Here is a 19,827-nt window from a genome sequence, read left to right on the forward strand (position 1 = left end):
CTCCGGCAAACAGGCATTTGAGTCATAGTCCGTCCTTACGCAAGGCCATCTGTATTAAACCACTTATTGATCCAGTAGATACACTGATATGTTTTGTAGGTAACATCAAAGAACAGAAGGCCTTGGGGAAAATATTGATCTTGGCTTTCCTTCAAAAGGTCTGCAACGCTTGGGTCAATACTGTTTGATGACTACTTTCATGTCAATGCTGTGTTTACCCTCCGGTGAAGGTAATGTGTACTTGGCGGGCAGCATTCAGCTTTCAACCCAAGCGAAGCATCCAACAAGAAGATCTGGAGCCTCTCAAACAAAAGATGTGAATGTATAACAAGGGGTGAACACTTTTATTATCCACATATGTACAGCAGAAGGCAACCGAGGCGATAACTTATTTCATATCCAATTTATTTAAAAAACAAAACAAAAATAATCCAGTGTCTACAATTGAAATGTACATCAACTACATAGTAAGAATTTATACACTCACAGTTAAAGTGCTAAAAAATTATTTACAATTATCTTACAAAACCGATATTGGTATACTGTAAACAAACACGTTCTACATGAGAGGAGTGCAAGTAAAAAAAAACAAAAAAAGACAGCTATTTCCAGCTACAAGGTCATGCTAACCGAGTGTAACTGCTACCTACAACTTTCACAAAAATGTAAACTTCCCCTGTAGTCACGCCTCCCCCATGGTTAAAAACAGCCTACTGTTACAAAGGCAGTACACACAAACATGTAAGGTGGGTGAGCAAGTCCTACCTAACCCACAGATCTTGGCGTGTAAGCCTGGGTGCTGGGCTACGAAGGCAGGTTGGGTACATTCTGTCTTCCCTGATATCAAGTCCTACACTGCACCATTATATTGGTAAACATGAACGAGACAGATTGTGGAAATACGTTTCGTAACACTACAGCTTTCACCTGATATTTGTCTCTTGTTCACCAAAGTCACTTGTTCTTGGCTGTCTAATTTGTTTTTCTGCTCCACGAGCGTTTTGCTTTCTTTTGCTAATAAGCATGTTCTGACAGGCTAGCATTGATATGAGGACCCAGCTACAGATAAACATGCCCATCAGCACAGCCATGTGTGGTAAATGGGTATACAGCAAGGCTAATACAACAGATATTGGGACTCCAGTGACTTACAAAGTAGTTAAATAAAATGGTATCTTATCCGTAGAGCAAATGCTTGTTTGGCCACTGACTTGGAACCCACCATCCTCATACCACCCCCTCCCCCCTCCCCCAAAAAATCTTAATTATTCATTAAAGTGAGTTAGAGGATTTTCTTTCCTAGGTCCATAATAGCAAATTACCCCATCAATCAATTTATTTTGGCGCAATGTTCATTTTCTTGAACACTTCTGCTCTTGACAACCTATTTTGCCACTAATTGTTTTGTTAAAGAATGGGATAGTTTTTGATTGAATTTTTGCCACTTCCTCAAAAACAAATTTGGAGTAAAATCGGGGGTGATTTGCCATTCACTACAAAAAGAAACTGACTGGCCAAAACCACCCTACTCTGAACTTTGCAGTACATTCACCGTCCTTCCTTTGCATCGTGTTAAAATGCCACAACTCCACAAACATCTTCTATTTGGGGTAAACATGACTCCTACATGAAGATTAAGGAACCAGACTAGTGGGCTGTGAGTTGGATGCCCTTACAGTTTTTAGTCTGAGGAATTCGTAGATAACTAAGGGACGCAGCATGTTATCTCACCATCACTGGAGGGGTTCAAGTGACAACCTTTGTTCGGGAGGACAACCTGTTCATAGCCCATGAAAGAACATGATAAAGGAAGCAGTCTGTGGAGTCCTTTCAGAAGAAGTCTTTCCATGGCTCAAGTCTCATGAGGTTTTTCACGAACATGCACTCAAGAAAGAGTTGTTGGGATAACTGTGCAAACGCGCAGTCTCGTAGGAAAGTTTGTTTTTGCCGGTACATGTTAAATTCCTGTCATTTAGGTTGAAAATGCTTGCCAAGTTTAAGAATGGGTCAGATGTCCCTGCCTGGCAACAGTGTCATTCTGAAGTATGGATAAAAGTTAGAAAAAACAACATTTTAATCAGTTTCTGCAGTCAGCAAATGCTGCAATATCGAAGCACAAAACATGGCGATGACTTTTGTGTGAGCCTCCTTATTTTTACCACAAAAAAAACAGGACCGGGAAATCATACCTTCTTTGCAAAAACAAACGCTTTTACTTCTGCCAAAAAAGGAAGAATGTTTTAAGGGGTTTCTCTAAGAAGACTCAGGCAGCAAGAATGTTAAGTTCTGAAAATGCTTCTACCCTGAATATTACCTACAGTATGAAGCGAAGGCACCTGAAAACTAGGTTTCAGGGCTGCAGCCTTGCAAGGAGTAACAAGTACTGGGAAAGCCTGGATTCTTGGGCTCCCAAACATGTTCACATATGCACACAGATCCGCATAGGGAAGGCGGTAGTACCAAAACGTACCAACTCTATGCAGCCACCAATGTCTATCGCTACCGCGATGTGCAAACAAGAAAATTAAGCACCATCTTGGAATTGCATTATTTTCATCAATTAGGAAATTAAACTACTTAATGGAATGATTCCTTTTCTGTTCCCACCTGGCGTTATAGGCAACTAGACCCACTGGAGAACGGGACATAGAAAATAAATGTCTGCTTGTGGGCAACAGGCTCTGTGGTCTTCTCTTACGGGCACTATTGATAAGATTTCACAGCATCCTCATTACCTTTACTTACAGTAAAATACTTGGGTCTATTTATAGCTTACAACACCCATCCAATCACTGGACCTCTAACTTAGACAGCATAACCTTCGATTTTCCAGAAGGGAGTTAAAAATAGCTTTCAGAAAGGAATTCTGTGAACTTGTAAAGGGGAAGGTTCCGGGTCTAATCTTGAATGGTGGTTTGGTCCGTCAGGGTGATCAACATGTGTTTATCATTATAGGACCTAGTCTATGATACCCTGAAACGTATATCTCATAATGAAATACATTTTAGCAAAGTACGTATTTCATTGCGTAAAATGTGCATAATAGGAATTCACATTTTGATTTTTTTTCAATTGATAACATTCTGTAACCTAAATGTTTCAACAATGAAAAGTGCCCCAATTGCCCTAGTGTTTGCTCTTCCTGGAGTGGGGAGGGAACTTGCCTTTACCGTGATTCGCCCCTCCCATTAAAACATCCCAGAAGGGGTTGCAAAGGGTCAAAGAGGAAAGGGAAGATGAAGAATGTATATATGACTTGTGAAATGCTGCTTATGGGGATACAAAAGTCTCATTGGCTGGCAGACAGTAGCATTACAGACAGCAGAGCCAATGAATACATCTAGTGTACTACTGGCCCCTGGCAGGCAAATGTGCTTGAATTGCAGCTGAAACCAGGTCAAAAACACCATGGTGCAAAAAAGGTTTGTGCCTTATTTCATTTCCGATTTATATCCTGAGTTTATAAAATGAGCAGGGACGTGTAAAACTGTTTTTGTCTAGTTCTGCATGTGCTAACAACTCAATTTTTTTTACTGTTTTCCAGAAATAGTAACTGCCAGTTCAAAGCTTACATACTTAATGCACATCACATAACAAAACTCTGATATTACTAAGTGAAATAGTTATGAAATACAGAGATTTGTTTTAGGACCCATAGATTTTGGAATGTGAAAAATGCTCTTGTCAACTTCTTGAGCCTCTAAAGTGTGGGAAATGGCAAGTAAGAAAATTGTCACAAAGCGATTACTAGTCTCTTTTCTAGGACTTTGTGTAGATTTGAGGAGTTAAATACACTTGTGTTTTGAGAAAACAACAAACCACGGTTGTACAAGTAAGCAAAACACTGATTTAGCTTTGCTTTTTCATTTTTTTTTCTTCACAGTTGACAAAAATCAGCAGGTCCAAGAGACAGGAAAAAAACTTGGTTGCCCTGTGTCGCTTCAATGGATGCCTTGTTGCCTTTTTCAAGCAGCTTCATAATGGGCAAGGCCCTGCGGCTTATCTGAGGCGTGCTACTTAGAAACGAGACTTGGCAAAGTGGTTTGCTGATTAGGTTGCGGCATTAAGCGCTGCATGAAAGAGGCCTGCACCTCCCCAAATCCTATCGGTCTAATCTATGAAGTGTGCAGCCCCACACTTCGGTGGCTGTTGAGCCTTCGCAGCAAGGAGCATAGGGAGACAAATAAATGTACAATCTAAGAATGTTATTAAATTAGTGAACTGAGTTTTGAAGTTTGAAATTGCCAGATGCATTATGATTTACTAGCATTTTGTTCGAATTTTTATTAATTTATATTAACTCTTGTGGATCGGACGGATATCTGAACCTTAATGCAAGACTTAACATTATTAGAGTCATCTAATATATCAGTTGGGGTGAACCCAATAATAAATATCCACCGGTTCCATGAAGGCAACCTACAGTGATGAAGCCGGGGTGTCTGTGTAGCTGGGAGAGTTGCAGAAAGAGGGGTCTCTGGTGGAAAAGGCTCTGCCATCCACCTGGACCATGGCAGGAAAGTATAGAGGTGGAAGTGCATCCTTGAAAGGTGGTGGCCCCTTTGCCATGGTAGACCCAGTGAATACACTGTGATTTAAAATGACAGCAAGGACGCAAATTTGGCATACCTCATAATATGGTAGCTTGCCTTTGGGAGTCCCACAGGAAATATATTTACATATAGTTCCATGGGGCATCCAAAGGCAAGATACCACATTCTGAATCCTTTGGGGATATCTACTGAGGTATGCTGGGATGCCCAAAGCAATAACATACGATAGAGGAGTCTATGAACATACAATTTCAGGATAAAGGACGGAAGGCAATCATTTCCAGTTGGAGAAAGCAGAACTGGACTAGTCTCCGCGCAGGATGGGACCAGGCTTCTACCAGGCTTCCTGATGACTTGTATATTGCTTGGAGTCTCATGAGAAATGCTTTCATTCTGATCCATACAAAAACCTAGAACTTCTGCTTTACAGGGAACAAAAACAGTGTTTCACATTATAGGAATCAGACATACAGCAGGACAATAAAACAGACAGACAGGTAAGGAAGGTGGGTGAGCTGAGGCGGGGATTTCACACTGAGGGATTCCAAGCTCATGGTTTTACCCATCTGAGAACATACGTACTCAATGTGTATGGTGCACTGTATGTTAGGTTCAACCAATAGTTTATGTGAGAAGCCAAGTAACTTCATATTGATGTAGAGAGAAATCTCCAGAACCGAAATTACTGGACACATTCCGCATGTCAATATGAAGGTGCGGACCAGGGCTTACAACGGAAAGCAAGAAGTGTGAGTACTTACTATCCGAGAGCCCCAGCTTCCTCATGAGATGCTCCAGCACTGTATGTCGCAGTGAAGTGCAGGTTCTCAAGCTGTCAAATGAAAGAAGTGCATTGTACTCCAGGCTGGACGGTACCTGACTATTTCAAACACCAGTGCGTACTAAGTACATAAGGCAAGACAACTCCCAGTGCTGACCAAGAGAAAACCTAGGATGGAGTCCCAAACCTCAGTGCAGTTGTCAGTCCAATATTTAGCGAAGGACTGCTTAACATGAAGGACATATTTAAAGTATTCCTATCATAAAAGCCCAGCCTTTTACAATCTCTATTTACAGTACATTTACTTGATCTTGCGAATCCCCTGGTGCTTCGTATGACCATGCGTAGTACTGTATCCGTTCATTCATTTGAGACAGTTCACAGCAAACAAAGTCAAGGCTGAGAAAGTTTGGTCCCGGCTTAAAGTTCCTATACCAGCTCTTCTCGCCCCGGATATCAACAGTGTTTAAACAACCAAAAACATTTTGGTTTTCCGCCTGAATGTTTCACTCCAATATGAAGGGAATAGGACGCATCAGAGCACAAGACAAATACCCAGAGGTATCTATTTGACAGCTATTGGTACATTTCTCAAGATTTCTCAAGTCTTGAATCCAGTGCCGACGACAATTCCTCCATTGGCAAAAACACAAAGGCCAACTTCTTCTTCAAGATGCACCTGAGCGTGCAGAGCGCGAGGCCAGAGGTGGGCTAATACTGAGCTTTCTGCCTCCGCATTCGTCGTGGTGGATAAACAAGAGCCAGTCTCTTGAATATAAAAGCAGTTCAAGCACTGGCACCGTCCTCCTCGATGACCCGGTTCATGCTAGTGCCATGTGTGATGGTGGCTCCATGGGTGATGCTGCCCATCGGGTTGCTCAGATCCCGCATACTGCTGTGCCGTGATTGGTCATTAAGTCTGTGGGAGCTGCTGTGCCGAGAGTGATCAGTTAGTCGCGATAAGCTGCCCTGGGGTAGCCGGTCCTCAAGTCCTCTGTAGCTGCAGGGTGTGTATCTGAGAGACAAAACAGAGTTTGCAATTAACACTACACTTTCAATATATTCTGAAAATACACAATGATCTTGATTGAAAACAATCATATTTCAGACTCACACAATTTCAGAATGGATAAACGTATGTAGAATTATCAGTGGGCTGGAAATCGAAGTCTGTTCAAATCTGCCTTTGCTAGAGACCGCTGTCTTTACTTGCAGCCGATAATTCATGACACGTCACACAGAGAGCGTAATATGCGTAAGTCTGGGAGGAGGCGAGGTCATGTTCCATAGCACCCCACATGCATACACAATGTACAATTAAATGCACAGTGTGAGGTTTGGTTAAGTCTGATGCCATTAGAGGCCAACATATCTACTGACCTATAAATGGTGGCTTGTGTAGAGTAAAAGTATGCCTTGCCCTGATGAAGTGCACTGTTTCCTCGAAATCAACACCAAATGGGAGGGAAGGGTTGATCCTAATTGTAAGGCACTGGTAGGCCCAGAAATATCTAAGAACATATACACATTTTAAATATAACTCCCTCGGGACGCCCCTCTGTGTCCCAAACTCGCCATGTTCTAGTAATAATGATGGTTTATGTATCCTATTTTGAATATATGATATTCAAGGAGGTCTATTCGTGCACAAAATTAAACATATTAAGTTTATCAAAAGAAGGATCATGAGAAGAATAAACTCGATTTGTTATAATCCTTAACTTGCCTATGACAGGGAAGCAGTCCCTCCTTGGCTTTAACTCTACAGCCCATTCTCTCACACAGGATATGTAGGTCCGCCACCTGGTGTATAGCAAGGCAATCTGTGAAACATCCTGCTGAGCTCTTTCAGATGAAGGGCAGTCTGACCCACTGAGAGTACGACCAAGACTATCACCCTCTGGGTTGTTACCATGGGTCACTGATCATTTCTTTGCACACAACATTGGTCACGATTTGAATGCAAGTACGCTAGCTGTGGGTACAGTTATAATCTACTCGAAGAATGGAGTTTTTGCTAATCTTGAATTGCTAGACTCCCAGTTGCGTGCCTTATTCAGTTGTCGATGGTGAGCGTTATGCTTGTAGCACAACTCCGAAGCATGGGTTTGAGAAAACTGCTCTCTTTTCAGCCACTGTGGTGACGTTGCCAATTCAGAGCAGGAGGACCTGATGGTGAAGCTTTTCTTAAAGGATCCCAGATTCGCCTGTAGTCACTTTAGAGACAGCTGTTGTTCAATGTCTGTGTGAGACCACACAAGGCTACTGTGCAGGGATGTAATAAAAGTGCCAACAATATGGAGATAACACATAGTTATGTCTTTCTCTGGAAGCACTGAAATTGCACTTACATCATCCTCATCGGCTGAAGTTCCTCTGTGGATATACAGAACTGGTTTAAATGCAATCTCTGAAGTTATGACAACACCATCTAACAGCCACTTAAAGGTGGGCCATGGCAAGTACAAAATCTCACTAATTCTGAATCAGATCAGCTTCAGTGTTCAATCTGATTTGCATTGCTTCAAGTATATATGTGGGGTGGCGAAGCAGTTTAAAAGGCATGGCACCTACAAGCGAACAGCGGTCAGTGGTTCAGCACACACCAGGCGAGGACAACCCTACTTCTGGATCTAAATGTAGCACCAGGTCATTATGAGGGAAAATAAACAAATGGAGGACTGCTCAGAAAGCCTGGAGAAGCAGATGAGGCCAGCATATCTGAAGCGGACATATGTGACTGTCGCCAAGTGCAGAGTAAAGCCTTTGTTCAACACGGGCTGAGAGAACCACAAACCTTTGCCCAGGAAGAGCAGCAAGTGGCAGTCACTGGATGCTACCACATAAAGGTACCATGAATATATCCAAACAATGACTTCAGTTTCATGAATGGCCCGCCCTGTGCAATGTTACAAGCTGGAAAACTCTTGAAGTGCACATGCGAGGTCTAGCCTACCCTGGGAGGTGGTTTTGCTCAGACTACCAACATCAACCAGTGTGAACCCTGGATCAGGCCCAGGAAGAAAAGCCACGCACTGCATACTGCAATAACAGTGAGGGTTCCAAACAGTCTTACTTTACACTGAGGGAGCAGGATGTCAGTGCTTTTCTTTTTTTTACTGTTTACACCTCAATCTAATATTTTTAACAATATGCCCCAGTGCTGGAGGTGTTTCACACTCACCAAATGTGTCCTAAAAAGGGACTCATTGAGCATTCACTAGGTGTGATCCCTTTAACTGGCATTGTTTTTTAGCGAACAACACATGCTCGCATTTGAGGACCTGTACTTTAACTTTAAAAAAAACTCTCAGTGGTACAAAAAGTAATGCAGAGCATTCACTACAGAACTGCCATGGGCGAACTGCACGGAATGCCGCCCGCAACACGTGGAGTGCATGCCTCAGGTAAGCACTGACTAGAGCAGCTTCCACTCACTGCAGCACCGCGTAGAGTGAAGGGCCTTCTTGCCACACCATCTGCTGCAACAGATCCGGGGTTTTATTTTTCACTTTCAATGGTGACCATTTCCGGCTCTGGGGAGGGCTGAGACCGGGTGTCTCGTGGGGATGAGAGTTAACACGTTTACATTAATGAAACTTTTGGGAGATGGACAGCTAATGGTCCTTGATACAGTGTCCGGCTGGCAGCATTCTTCTAAGAAAACTTTAGTCCTGGCCAGTGAATGCTCTCAAAATACTGACATATATTATACAAAACACAAAACATAAACCTGTTCTGACTTCTTGTGTAGGCTGTCTAGATACTGACTTTTAAATTAGTGCTTTACCTCCTGAGATGTGTCCATAAAATTAACATTCTGTCCAGAACTTTTGTCCTGAATTTTGACCCTTTGTCCTGAATTTTGACCCTTTGACCTGAATTTTTACCCTTTGTCCTGAATTTTTACAGTCACTGTCCACAATTTGCCTCCATGCCAGGTGATCACCCCAGATGTGGGTGACAAGTTGACAACGTGGTTGGACTGCAAACCGTTTCAGGATCTGTTGCGTATTTTGACCAGATTTCCAGGCCAGATATTCTTGGCACAGAACTTTCGGTGGTCGAACACACATGTTCTAGTGAGAGATGCTCAGGGGTTACAGGAAGGGTAGAGCCTGCCCCAGGCTCAATAGCATGAGCTGAAACATCACTAAGTTAACTGTATGCGAGACAGTCCGAAGAACCAGCATGAGTGAGGTCCCATTTGTTTCCCTGGATGATTGAGATGTGTTTTACCTTTCGCCCAGATATCTGGAGTGTCAAGGTGTGTAAGGTGTATTGTTAGCTCAGCTTCTGCCCTGTAGTCAGTAAAACAGCATAGAAGCCCACTCTGTAGCAAGGAACTCTATTTCATTCTATGAATGAAGGCCGGCGTCTGCACCCACCTAGGTGAAAGATCGTTTTTATTGGTATATGGAGTACATACACTATGTTACAGAACCCTCACTAATCAAGAGGAGGTTCTAGTACACACAGACACACATGTGATACCTGAAAACACATTTCCATCTACAGGGTTAACTAGGATGTGTGCCTACTTTCATACAGGCCACTCCCCAGAGCAGCACCTACATACTTAAAACCCAACTATCAACCCTATTGAGAAAGAAAATTAGTCATAAATGTGTGTTGAAATGGACCAAATACATTTTTTTTAAGTCTGCCAGGAATTCAAAAAAGGATTCCTGGCAGGCTTAAAGGCTTTTACAAGGATGGACATCGAAGCATTTATAAATCCCAATCAAGGGGTGGGAAGTAGGTGATCCCAAGGCAGGGTTTGCATTTTAAGTTTATCAACGCCCACATGTATTTACGTCTGTGGGCATTCCCAAACTCATTTCGGACTCCCTTTCACTGTGGAAATGGTTGGAAACTTCCTGCAGTCGAGGGCTGGAGTAACTCCGAAGGGAAACAGTTCATCCCAGACTTGGTGAGGGTGTAGGGGAAGGGCTCTCTCCTAAGAGAAACATATTAAGTATTACTTTGCTTTGAGGATCCTATTTCCCTTGTGCAAACCTGTCCATACAATGGGAATAGGGCCCCTCTGGAAAAGTCACTTGACTATCTCAGGCGTAGATCTGGAACCCTGTGCCTGGTACTGCTTTACAGGCAAACTCCGGCGAATGTTGGATAACATGGTAAAGTCATAAATGTACAGCCAGGTGACGAGGAGAGCTCCATCTGAACTTTTAAAACTGTTTTTGTAAATGCTTCTTTATGTATGGAGCAGTGGTAGGATGGACACTAGCAGCTAGCGACTCTAGACCAAGCTTACCTGCCATCCCGTGACCGGTGCAAGCTGCCGTGGTAGCTGCTCACTTTGCTGTGGACGCTCCCTGCTTTGCTTCTCTGATCATCCATAAGAGCCAGCTGGGTAGACGAGGCGTGTGTAGAGGTCCCTTGAGTCGAGGTCCCTCTTGACTTCCGAACAATGGGTGTATTTGGGTCCCTCAGAAGTGACTGGGCGAAGTCCGGCTCCTGCAGCACCTGCCGGCTCTCGTTCGCAACTCTAGTAGGAGAAAGATCATTGGAGCGGTCAATGTTTGAGTGTTAAAGAAAATCTGTAACAACCTCTGCTCAGAGCCACACAGGACAATACACTTTGCAGTCTGCCTTCTGAAGTGAAGAGAAAAGGGAAGATCTCAGGAAAAAAGTGATTCTTTAGCTTAGCATAGTCACGTGGATGTTCGAGAATTACATGGCAACAAATGTCAGCTGTACATTTCATGCTCATCAGGGGGCATATGTATCAAGCTAATTTTTACTCGCAAACGCTGCGAATCGCAAAATACAGCGTTTGCGAGTAAAAATTCGCAAAACGGGATGTATTAGGCAAAATCCCATCGCAAAATTAAGGAATTGCTAATTTAGCGATTTCTTAATTTTGCCTAACCATTTAAGAAATCGCACATTGCGATTTCTTAAATGATATGTAAAAAGCACCCAAGTTGTGCGAATTATCCTTAAGAAATCGCAAATTACCACCAACTTCCAGTTGGTGGTAATTTGCGATTTCCTTTCAAAATGCACTATTTTTAATTTTGCAAAGTGCCACGTGACGCTCATACATGCCCTTAGGGCATGTATGTGCGCCATATGCACACACATGCTCATTTCAGGGGTGCATCAGGGTGTCATCATGACACCCTTGCACCTTTGAAATTATTCTCAAATAGCGATTAGCAAATTGCGAATTCGCTATTTGAGAATTACTTCCCATTCATTCCTATGGGTCTCCTGGCCCATAGAAATGAATGGGCAGGTATTCCTTAATTGCGATTTCGCAATTTGCTAATCGCAATTAAGGAATTTTAAGAAATCGCAAAAAGTTTGCGAATTTTTAAATACATCCCGTTTTGCAATTCTCAAATAGCGATTCCTTAACAATCGCTATTTGAGAATCGCAAATGGTGATGTTGATACATATGCCCCCAGGTCAGGACGGAATTAAGGAATAGGTTAAAACTTATAATTAGCTGCACCCAAAAAAATAAAACCACGCCCTCATTTTATGTTACTTCTCACTTGGCACTGCAGAGTTTAGCCACGCTTAAATTACATGTTTAAATAAAAATTAAAAAAAGGCTAAGCACTTGCTCGTAACTTGGATATTGTCTGCTGAACTTTTCTTTTTTCACTGGATCATCTTAAGAAGATATGGATTGAGACTTTTAAAGTCTGTTCGCAGCTTTTTAGAGTGGGTGGTCAAGCCACTACTACCTTCTTCACAACTTCACTGTAGCTATGCAGAGCCTCAGTCGCACTTACTCTTTCTTTTTGCGTCCATGAAAAAAGCTGACCCATTCGAAGAGGGTCTTCTTGCTTCCAACCCAGAAGACAGAAGGAATTCCAACAATGAGGCCCATGAGGTACTTCATCAGGAAGAGGATGAGATCCGGCCGACTTGTCTGAGTGACCTGAAGAAGGTGAAAACAGCAAGGGAGAAACGTTGAGTTCTCAGATGGCATTACATGAATTGCTGTAACAATGCAGGTAAGCGTGCAGTTCAAACCAGGGTTCAAGTAGTGAGTGAAAGCAGTTATATAGGCAAATGCAAGGATTACTGTCTTGTGCAACCCGCGACACATGGAGGTGGCATGAGCAGCTAGGTAGGATCACAAGCATCACTTCTAAGTTGGCGCATATTAAGTGTTCATGAGGAAGTCCCAACAAAGTTGAAATGGCTTTTCATTCTTCTGTATACATCAGTTGGAAATACAACTGGATAATAATCAAAGAACTGTAATTCCCAAATATATACCTGGATATGCTATCCTGGTTCCAGCAAAGACTTTAACCTACTGCAGCAAAAAAGTAATGATGTGTATTCTGAGTTAAGGCAAACCTTTCTTTTATTTAGTTCTGTTGGCCTGGTGTGGGCTCTGTCCCCCTAGCACACCAAAACCCACACCCGCCCTGAAACCTAAAATTTCCCCCCCTTGACCCCCAAAACCCATACCCACCCTAAAATTACCCCCTGCTACCCCAAAACCCATACCAACCCTGAACCCTAAAATTACCCCTAGCACCCCAAAACCCATACCCACCCTGAACTCTAAAATTACCCCTGCCTCCCAAAACTGATACCCGCACTGAACCCTAAAATTACCCCCCTGGCACCCATACCCGCCTGGACCCCTAAAATTGTGCCCCTGGCACCCCAAAACCCATACCCGCCCTGAACCCTAAAATCTCCCCCCTTGCACCCCAAAACCTATACCCACCCTGAACCCTACAATTGCCCCCCTGGTCCCCCAAAACCCATACCCACCCTGAACCCTAAAAATATCCCCCTGGCACCCCAATCACTAACCCACCATGAACCTTAAAATTACTCCCTGGCACCCTAAAACCCACACCCACCCTGAACCCTAAAGTTACCCCCGGGCACCCCAAAAGCTGAACACTACATTCGGATTGTGTATCGCGCCGTCCCCCCTGCTCAGGAGGATCTGCTGGTCTGGATCTGCTCGCCCTGGTCCGGTTCTGCTCGACCTTCTCTGGAGCGGTTCTGCCTTCCCTGTCCCTCTTCCGGACCCACCGAGCCTGACTCCATGCACACTGCCTGGACCTACTCCGTCTGGCCTGGTTCTTTGTCCTTTGGACCCCCTGTCTTCACTGGCGGAGTTAGGACACAGGTCTCACTTCTCTGAAGCTGCTCCCCCTCACCCAGACCACCCCACCCCCACTCCACTTGCTCTCCCATCTTCCTTCCTCCCTACTTCTTGGTCTCTCTTTCCCCACTGCTTCTCGCGCTCTTTCTCCCCCCACCCCTTCGTTCACTCTCACCCCCCACAGTATCCGTCTCCCCGACCCCACCAAGTCTTCCTCTGTCCCCCCCCTCTCTCTTCCTCCTCCTCATGTCGGTGATAGGGAGCCCAGGGTCCTCTCTGAAAATGCGAGCTGGAGGGGACGTTAAGTGTGAAAGCACCAAGGTGTGAACCGGGAGAAGAGGCGGGGGTGGGCGGCAGGTAGAGGGTCAAAGGGGGCACTGGCTCTCAGAGAGGTGAGAAGGGGCGGGGAGCAGCCCAAGGACAAAAACAACACCAGAGCAAGAGGCAGACGCTTCGCGGGAGCCTGGCGTTGTAAAATAAAGAAGCACACACTTCTTAGCACAACAAAGCAGATGATGGGCGCCTTTCACTAGCGCCAAGAACCAGACCCATCGCAAACAAACAGCAGCCACCGGAGAAACCAGCGGTGTCATAAAAACAACAAAGGACAGAGACAGACGACTGTCGCCGAAACCTGGAAGTACAACTTACACCTTTAACAAAAGGCAATTCCTGATGCAAGCACCACACGCCAGAACACTATAAATATATAAATCTCCCATCAGTGCACACCTGAGAGTGAATAAAAAGATGAGCAGAAAACTAAGGCAGTGACTGACAGACACTAAGCATGGGCGTCTGCAGGGAGGGCAAGGAGGGGCGCTCCAGGGGGGCAAGAGCCCCTCTCTGCCGCCCCCCCCCCCCTCCGGACGCCCATGCCAGTACACTGACTTGGGGGGCTGGATATCATATTGTTGTGTTTTTACCTCATTTCTGATACTTGTTCATAGGTTGATGTGTTACTATCTAAAGCAAAATAAAACAACGGCCTGTAATATTTAGAAGTGTAACTACCCATATCAGAAGTGATTTGCTTTTTGGTGGCCTAGGCCTGCTAAGGATGCTCCCATCAGTTACCAACCAACTGCTACTACCCTCCAGCCCCCCTCCTTAAGTTATAACTCATCCCCATGTAACCACCTCCCTGGCAGTTTCCCTGCTTCTGCTGCCAACTTGTGCCCTAACAACTCTGCATGACAAAAACTCCCACCATACCCAGTCTCTCGTTAACCCATGCAGTCTTGTGGCTCACATACCGCCTGCACTCCTCTCCGTAAACCATTCTCTAGCCTCTACCTTGTGCAGGGTTCATCTCTGTCACCCTTCGGCTAAGCTCCTCCTCTCCCTCCCACTTCCCGCCCCGTCCCACTCTCCACAGTACGGTCCCCTCTAATACAACGCTCCACAGCTAGGTTCACCTCTACTGGTCACATACATATTTCATTTTTCAGGATCCGGTCGTATTTTCACATACATTCTTCGTTCACGGCGTCTTGCATGTGGCCCATATTCAGTTCTTGAGGGATCTCAATTTGTTTTAGCCTTCCTGAAGGCCCCATTATACTCAACACCTTCGTGTCCTTTCATGTTTTCAAACTTGTCAACCATAGACGCTACCTACATTGTAAAGGTGGAAACTGTGCCCTCTGGATACATTTTAATACCGGAGATCATAAAACTCAATACCTCCTATATCATAAAATTGGGTCTGATTCACTGTAAGCCAGTTTACAATCAGAAATCCATGCCGCATACATTCTATGATGCCTAGAATCTAGAGGAGGTGAAGATTACGCATTTTTCTTTCTTCAGTATTAATAAGCACCCAGTAAAAGCCACAAAACAAGGAAAAAAGTTAAATAAGAAACGACATCATTAGTCTCAAAGTTAGACCAATCCAAAACTACCAATCACAGTGTAGCAGAGCAACGTTATGATGCCCTAGCGAACAAAGAAGGTCCATCCTTCTTTTCTGTTCAGCCATCAATTTGGTTTTATATGTATAAATGCTTAAATTTTAGGAGCTACAGTTCCAGCGCAAACCACAAACGCCTCCTGACGGGGCAAGCTCAGTCCAGGAGCAAGGCGCTTAGAAGTCAACCTCCCAGAAGACGAGTTGAGAGCAGTACCTGGGGATAACTGTGGTACCACACATATAGGAGGTCCTGCAAGAATAATAGAGGGACCGTGTTTTTCCTATATCTAGGTGATCAGAGCATAGTGGGGATGGCTGTGGACAGTCTGCCCGCATTTTCACATGCACCAGATGCAACTCAGCTTGGTGACAGTCTCTGCAGTTCCCTTTGGCTCCTCGTAGACAGAGACCCTCTTCCTTTATAGGTTGGGGGGATAATTACATATTTCCCTGCAGTTGACATAATATCTAGTAGATCATGGGATTCCAATATTAACCCCAACTCCTGGCTTCTATGAGCTGACCCCCCTATATTCCTCATCGAATTCCTGTCATTTGAAAAGTGTACATTAAAATCACCAGCGAGACATAAATGTAATCCTTGGCCCTGAATAACAACCTTATCAGACAGCTTGGTGAGAAAATTAGTTAATTCTAAAAATATTGGGTTAGGTACATTATTCAAATTATTATTATAAAAATTAACCAAATAGAAATTGAAAAGGGTTTTCCAGCCAAGCACTTGAAAGCTGGTACTAACCGTCTCCAAAAACTCCACGTGACCGCCCAAGGCGATATTTAACCATTCTGACAGTCCACCTGATGCACGACCTGAACGGGAACTAATAGCAAGAATATTATAGCACTGGTACGCATCTCATATAGTAGGTACTACCTCCCATTTCTTCTGTAGCATAATTCTATCATATTTTTGGATGAAAGAGAGCCATTCTGGGACCAATATCTTGGAACAGATTCCTGCATCATTCTGACTCATAATGCGCAGCCTATTATCTGGAATAGGCTGCGCAATGGGTACATGGATAGGTTTTGCAGGGGTGTGCAGAGGCGGTAGCCACTGGGAGTCATTCGATGCCTTCCAGTGTGCTAAGAACTTCAAATCTATTATTAAAATTCAGTAATGGTGGTACCCAAATAGGAAGATTGCAGACAGTTGGTAAGATTACGGGCTTGTAAAAATAGCCAAGGGGAAGTGCCACAATTTGCGATCTAGTGTGTAACAATGATTCTCCATATTTTAAAAGGTTGCGTACATAGATTGGAGCTCTAAAATGTACCACATTACAATCACCTGGAATCTCATTACGCCCCTGTCCCACCCATTCAAATCTACTTATCATGATTAATTTCATCTGCATTTTCAAACTCAAACTGCTTATGTTTATTCAACCAGCGTACACTTTTGTTTTTCAACTATGACCAAGTCTCAACTGAACCCATTTTCAATGGCGGTACACCAGTCAATATCAAAACAGATGGACAGGCGGCTGGAGGGAGGCTCAGTGAGTTTTTCATAGGAAGAGGAAGGCGGGGCCAGCATCGGCCCCGCCGCCATTATGGTGGTCGGCCGTGCCCCCACCGGAACTGTGGCCCCCGATCCTGGTCTCTCGCTGGCGGACATGGCCCGGAAGTGATTGAATCACTTCCGGGTCACGTGAGGCTCCCCCGCGCCCCGGAAGTGATCTGATCACTTCCGGGGGCGTGGGCGACCCTCGGGTCCTTAAAGCCGGGGGGAGCCCAGGAATCGTTCTCTTTTTTCTCCCACTGGTAGCACATCAGGTGCATGTGCGTCACCTCCCTCGGGAGGATCTTTTAACCGCTTTTTTCTTTGTTGCAGGTTCCAATCCGGCTTCAACCGTAATAGCGAGGGGACCCATCGAGAGCAGTTGACGGAGGATTGTGGGGGATTGCCGGCTCGAGCAGCGAACTATTCGTGGTTTCAGGCGGACACGAGGCAGTTTTTGGCCTTTCTTCCGGCGTGAGCTTCGCCGACGGACGCGCTGCTGTCCTTGGGAGCAAGGAGACGCTGGGCAGACACGTGGTGGGGGCCGCGGGCTGAACTGCGCGAGTACTTTTACCTTCTCCGGTGGCGTTTCTTCTTCATTTGAGGTACGGTGTTGGGAGTGGGGGCGTGTGGCTTCCGGGGTCGGCGCGTGTACATCTCATTATCAATTGTCGGCCCCCGGAGGCTGCGCGGCGCCGCTCTCGTTTTCCCGGCCCAGGTTAGGGGTAATCGGGAAGCTCCTTTGGTGCACGAGCGTGCCTTACCACCCAGGTTGGTAGTGCGGGGGGGGGGGGGGGTTTGTGGAATTGCGCACACGCGTGGACAGCCCTTGGGACAGTAGGGTGTGGTAAATAGGTTGTTCATTGCCCCTTACCTTTGTTGCTTGTGCCCATTTCGATCTTGTTTCTCCACTGCTAAAAGAGGTGGCAGACCTTGAGTGTGGGGTGCAGTATTAACAGAATTTTTTCAACCTTTTACCAAGTGGTTTGTGCCTATTTTTATCTTGTAGTCGGCTGCTGGACACGTAAGGTGGCATCAGGTCGCCTGATATTTGGTTTGCTTGGCATAGAAGTCTAGATAGTTTTGAATGCCATCAGGCGCCTACTAGTATTGCACTGTAGCAAGCATTAATTAATCGCTTTGTTCTTTTCCTACTTAACAGGAAGGCGCTGTGTATATCGCTGTGGTTTAACAGGCACTACGCGGATCGTGTAAAAGCAGCTCCAGGTGCAGACAGGTGCCTTCTCACCGGTGGGACGCGGCAGTAACCAGCAGAGGGTGCCTGAGGACACGGTCAGAGGACTGCACCCCGGCGCTGCTGGGAGCCAAGCGGGTTGGAGCCTGTGCCCACCTGCCCTGCTGGGTTAGCCAGTAGTGAGGCTCCGGTAGCGAGGGTGAAGTGGCCCGCGTGTTTCCTCCATCAAATATTGGTAATAGTCTGGTACAGGTAGTAGTGTAGCCATGCCCCCAAAGGCTAAGCGCGGCGAGTGGCGCCCAGGTATAGCGACTGTTTTAGACGCGCTCATGAGAAAGATTGGGGAGATGGATAGTACCATGGCACAGCTGGCAGAAAGGCTAGATGCACAGGAAGGGCCACCTGGGAGGTCGCGCAGGGAGGCTTTACCTCCAAGGGAAGCGTTTCCTCCCTTGCCAAAGAAGAGTAGGGCTAAGAAAGGCCCGCGGGTTGTCCCCGGTAATGGTGGGGCCCCAGTTCTGCCTGTAATTCCCGCATTGCCTAACGCACCGGCGGGCGAGCCTCTTCCTGTTGACCCGGTGGGGGGGGCTTGTTCCTTTGCTCCCCGCGACGCCTTTTATCCCGCCACCGTCCCCTGCACCCCCTATCCCCACTCCCCCGCCAGCGGTGCCAGTACCAGCGGTTCCGGTGCCAGCAATGCCTGATCTTTCTTTACCTGTTCCCCCTGCACCTGCAAATCCTGTCCCGGCGCCACCATTGCCAGTCCCGGCGCTGCCTGCACTTTCAGTACCTCTTCCCCCCCACACCTGGGGGGGTGCCAACGCTGCCTCCCGATTTTGTTTCCAGTTTAGCAGCTGTGCTTCCCTGGCTGGGGGGCATGGGTTTGAACGTGAGTGCGGCGGGTGTTGTCGGGGCGGACGCGTTGGAAAGGGCGAAGCAGCTTATCGATCTAGCTCAGCCTAAAGACGTGCCGGCGGTCGGGGCCCCCAAGGAAACCCCGGGACCGTCGCAGGGTAAGCCACAGACGTTGCCAATGTTGGGCATGGGTGAGGCACGCACGTCTTACGAGTCGCTCTCGCGCCACCTGTCGCAGGAGGTGAAGGAACGCATTTGGAAAGGGACATATATCGATATTTTTTCACTCCTGATAGATGAGGTGGAGAGGGAGGAGATGAAGAGAAAAAAGGATTATATGCCTGCGTGTGAGTGGGCTAATGAAACGTCAAAGTACAGGGTTGAGGAGAACATTAGGCATTGGATGCTGGCATACAACATCTACATGGCAGTGGTGACAGAGCGTTTCCCTGAGGAGGCACCTGCGATGGCATGCTATATGTCTAGGATTAGCACGGCCCAGGCGACAAAAGGGGGATCGGGGTGGTTGGAGTATGACAAGAAGTTTAGGCGTATCAGGGCTTCTGATCCTACGTTAAAGTGGAATGAGGTGGAAGGGATCTCATGGTTGGATCATGTGGGCGGCCTGTCAGCGGAGGCTGCCAGTGACTCGCCGAAACCTCAGCCCTTTCGGGCGTTCCCCCCAGCTGCGCAGGGCGGGAGGGGCGGAAAGAAGGGATGTTGCTGGGATTACAACAGATGCTCCTGCGCTAGGGCACCAGGGACATGCAGGTTTAGGCATGCATGCAGTTTCTGTGGCAACGCAGGGCATGGCGAGGCAAAGTGCATTAAGAAGCAGAGAGATAGGGGGGGGGGGGAAGAAACCAGACGGTAGGGGTTTCCACCA

General features: G+C 46.0%; 1 protein-coding gene across 1 annotated transcript in view; it reads right to left on the reverse strand.

Annotated features, from left to right (window-relative positions):
• Positions 1–332: 332 nt before the first annotated feature.
• The window catches only part of FZD3 (frizzled class receptor 3), a 222,931-nt gene continuing 203,436 nt past the window's right edge, over positions 333–19,827 (reverse strand). Inside the window, exons 5-7 of the mRNA XM_085613057.1 lie at positions 12,106–12,254; positions 10,613–10,846; positions 333–6,349 (exon numbers count right to left, since the gene is read on the reverse strand). Coding sequence (XP_085469183.1) covers positions 6,121–6,349; positions 10,613–10,846; positions 12,106–12,254 — 612 coding nt within the window. The 3' untranslated portion in view covers positions 333–6,120. The remainder of the gene's footprint in view (positions 6,350–10,612; positions 10,847–12,105; positions 12,255–19,827) is intronic.

Source organism: Triturus cristatus, chromosome 6, assembly GCF_964204655.1.
Source record: "Triturus cristatus chromosome 6, aTriCri1.1, whole genome shotgun sequence".
NCBI lineage: Eukaryota > Metazoa > Chordata > Amphibia > Caudata > Salamandridae > Triturus > Triturus cristatus.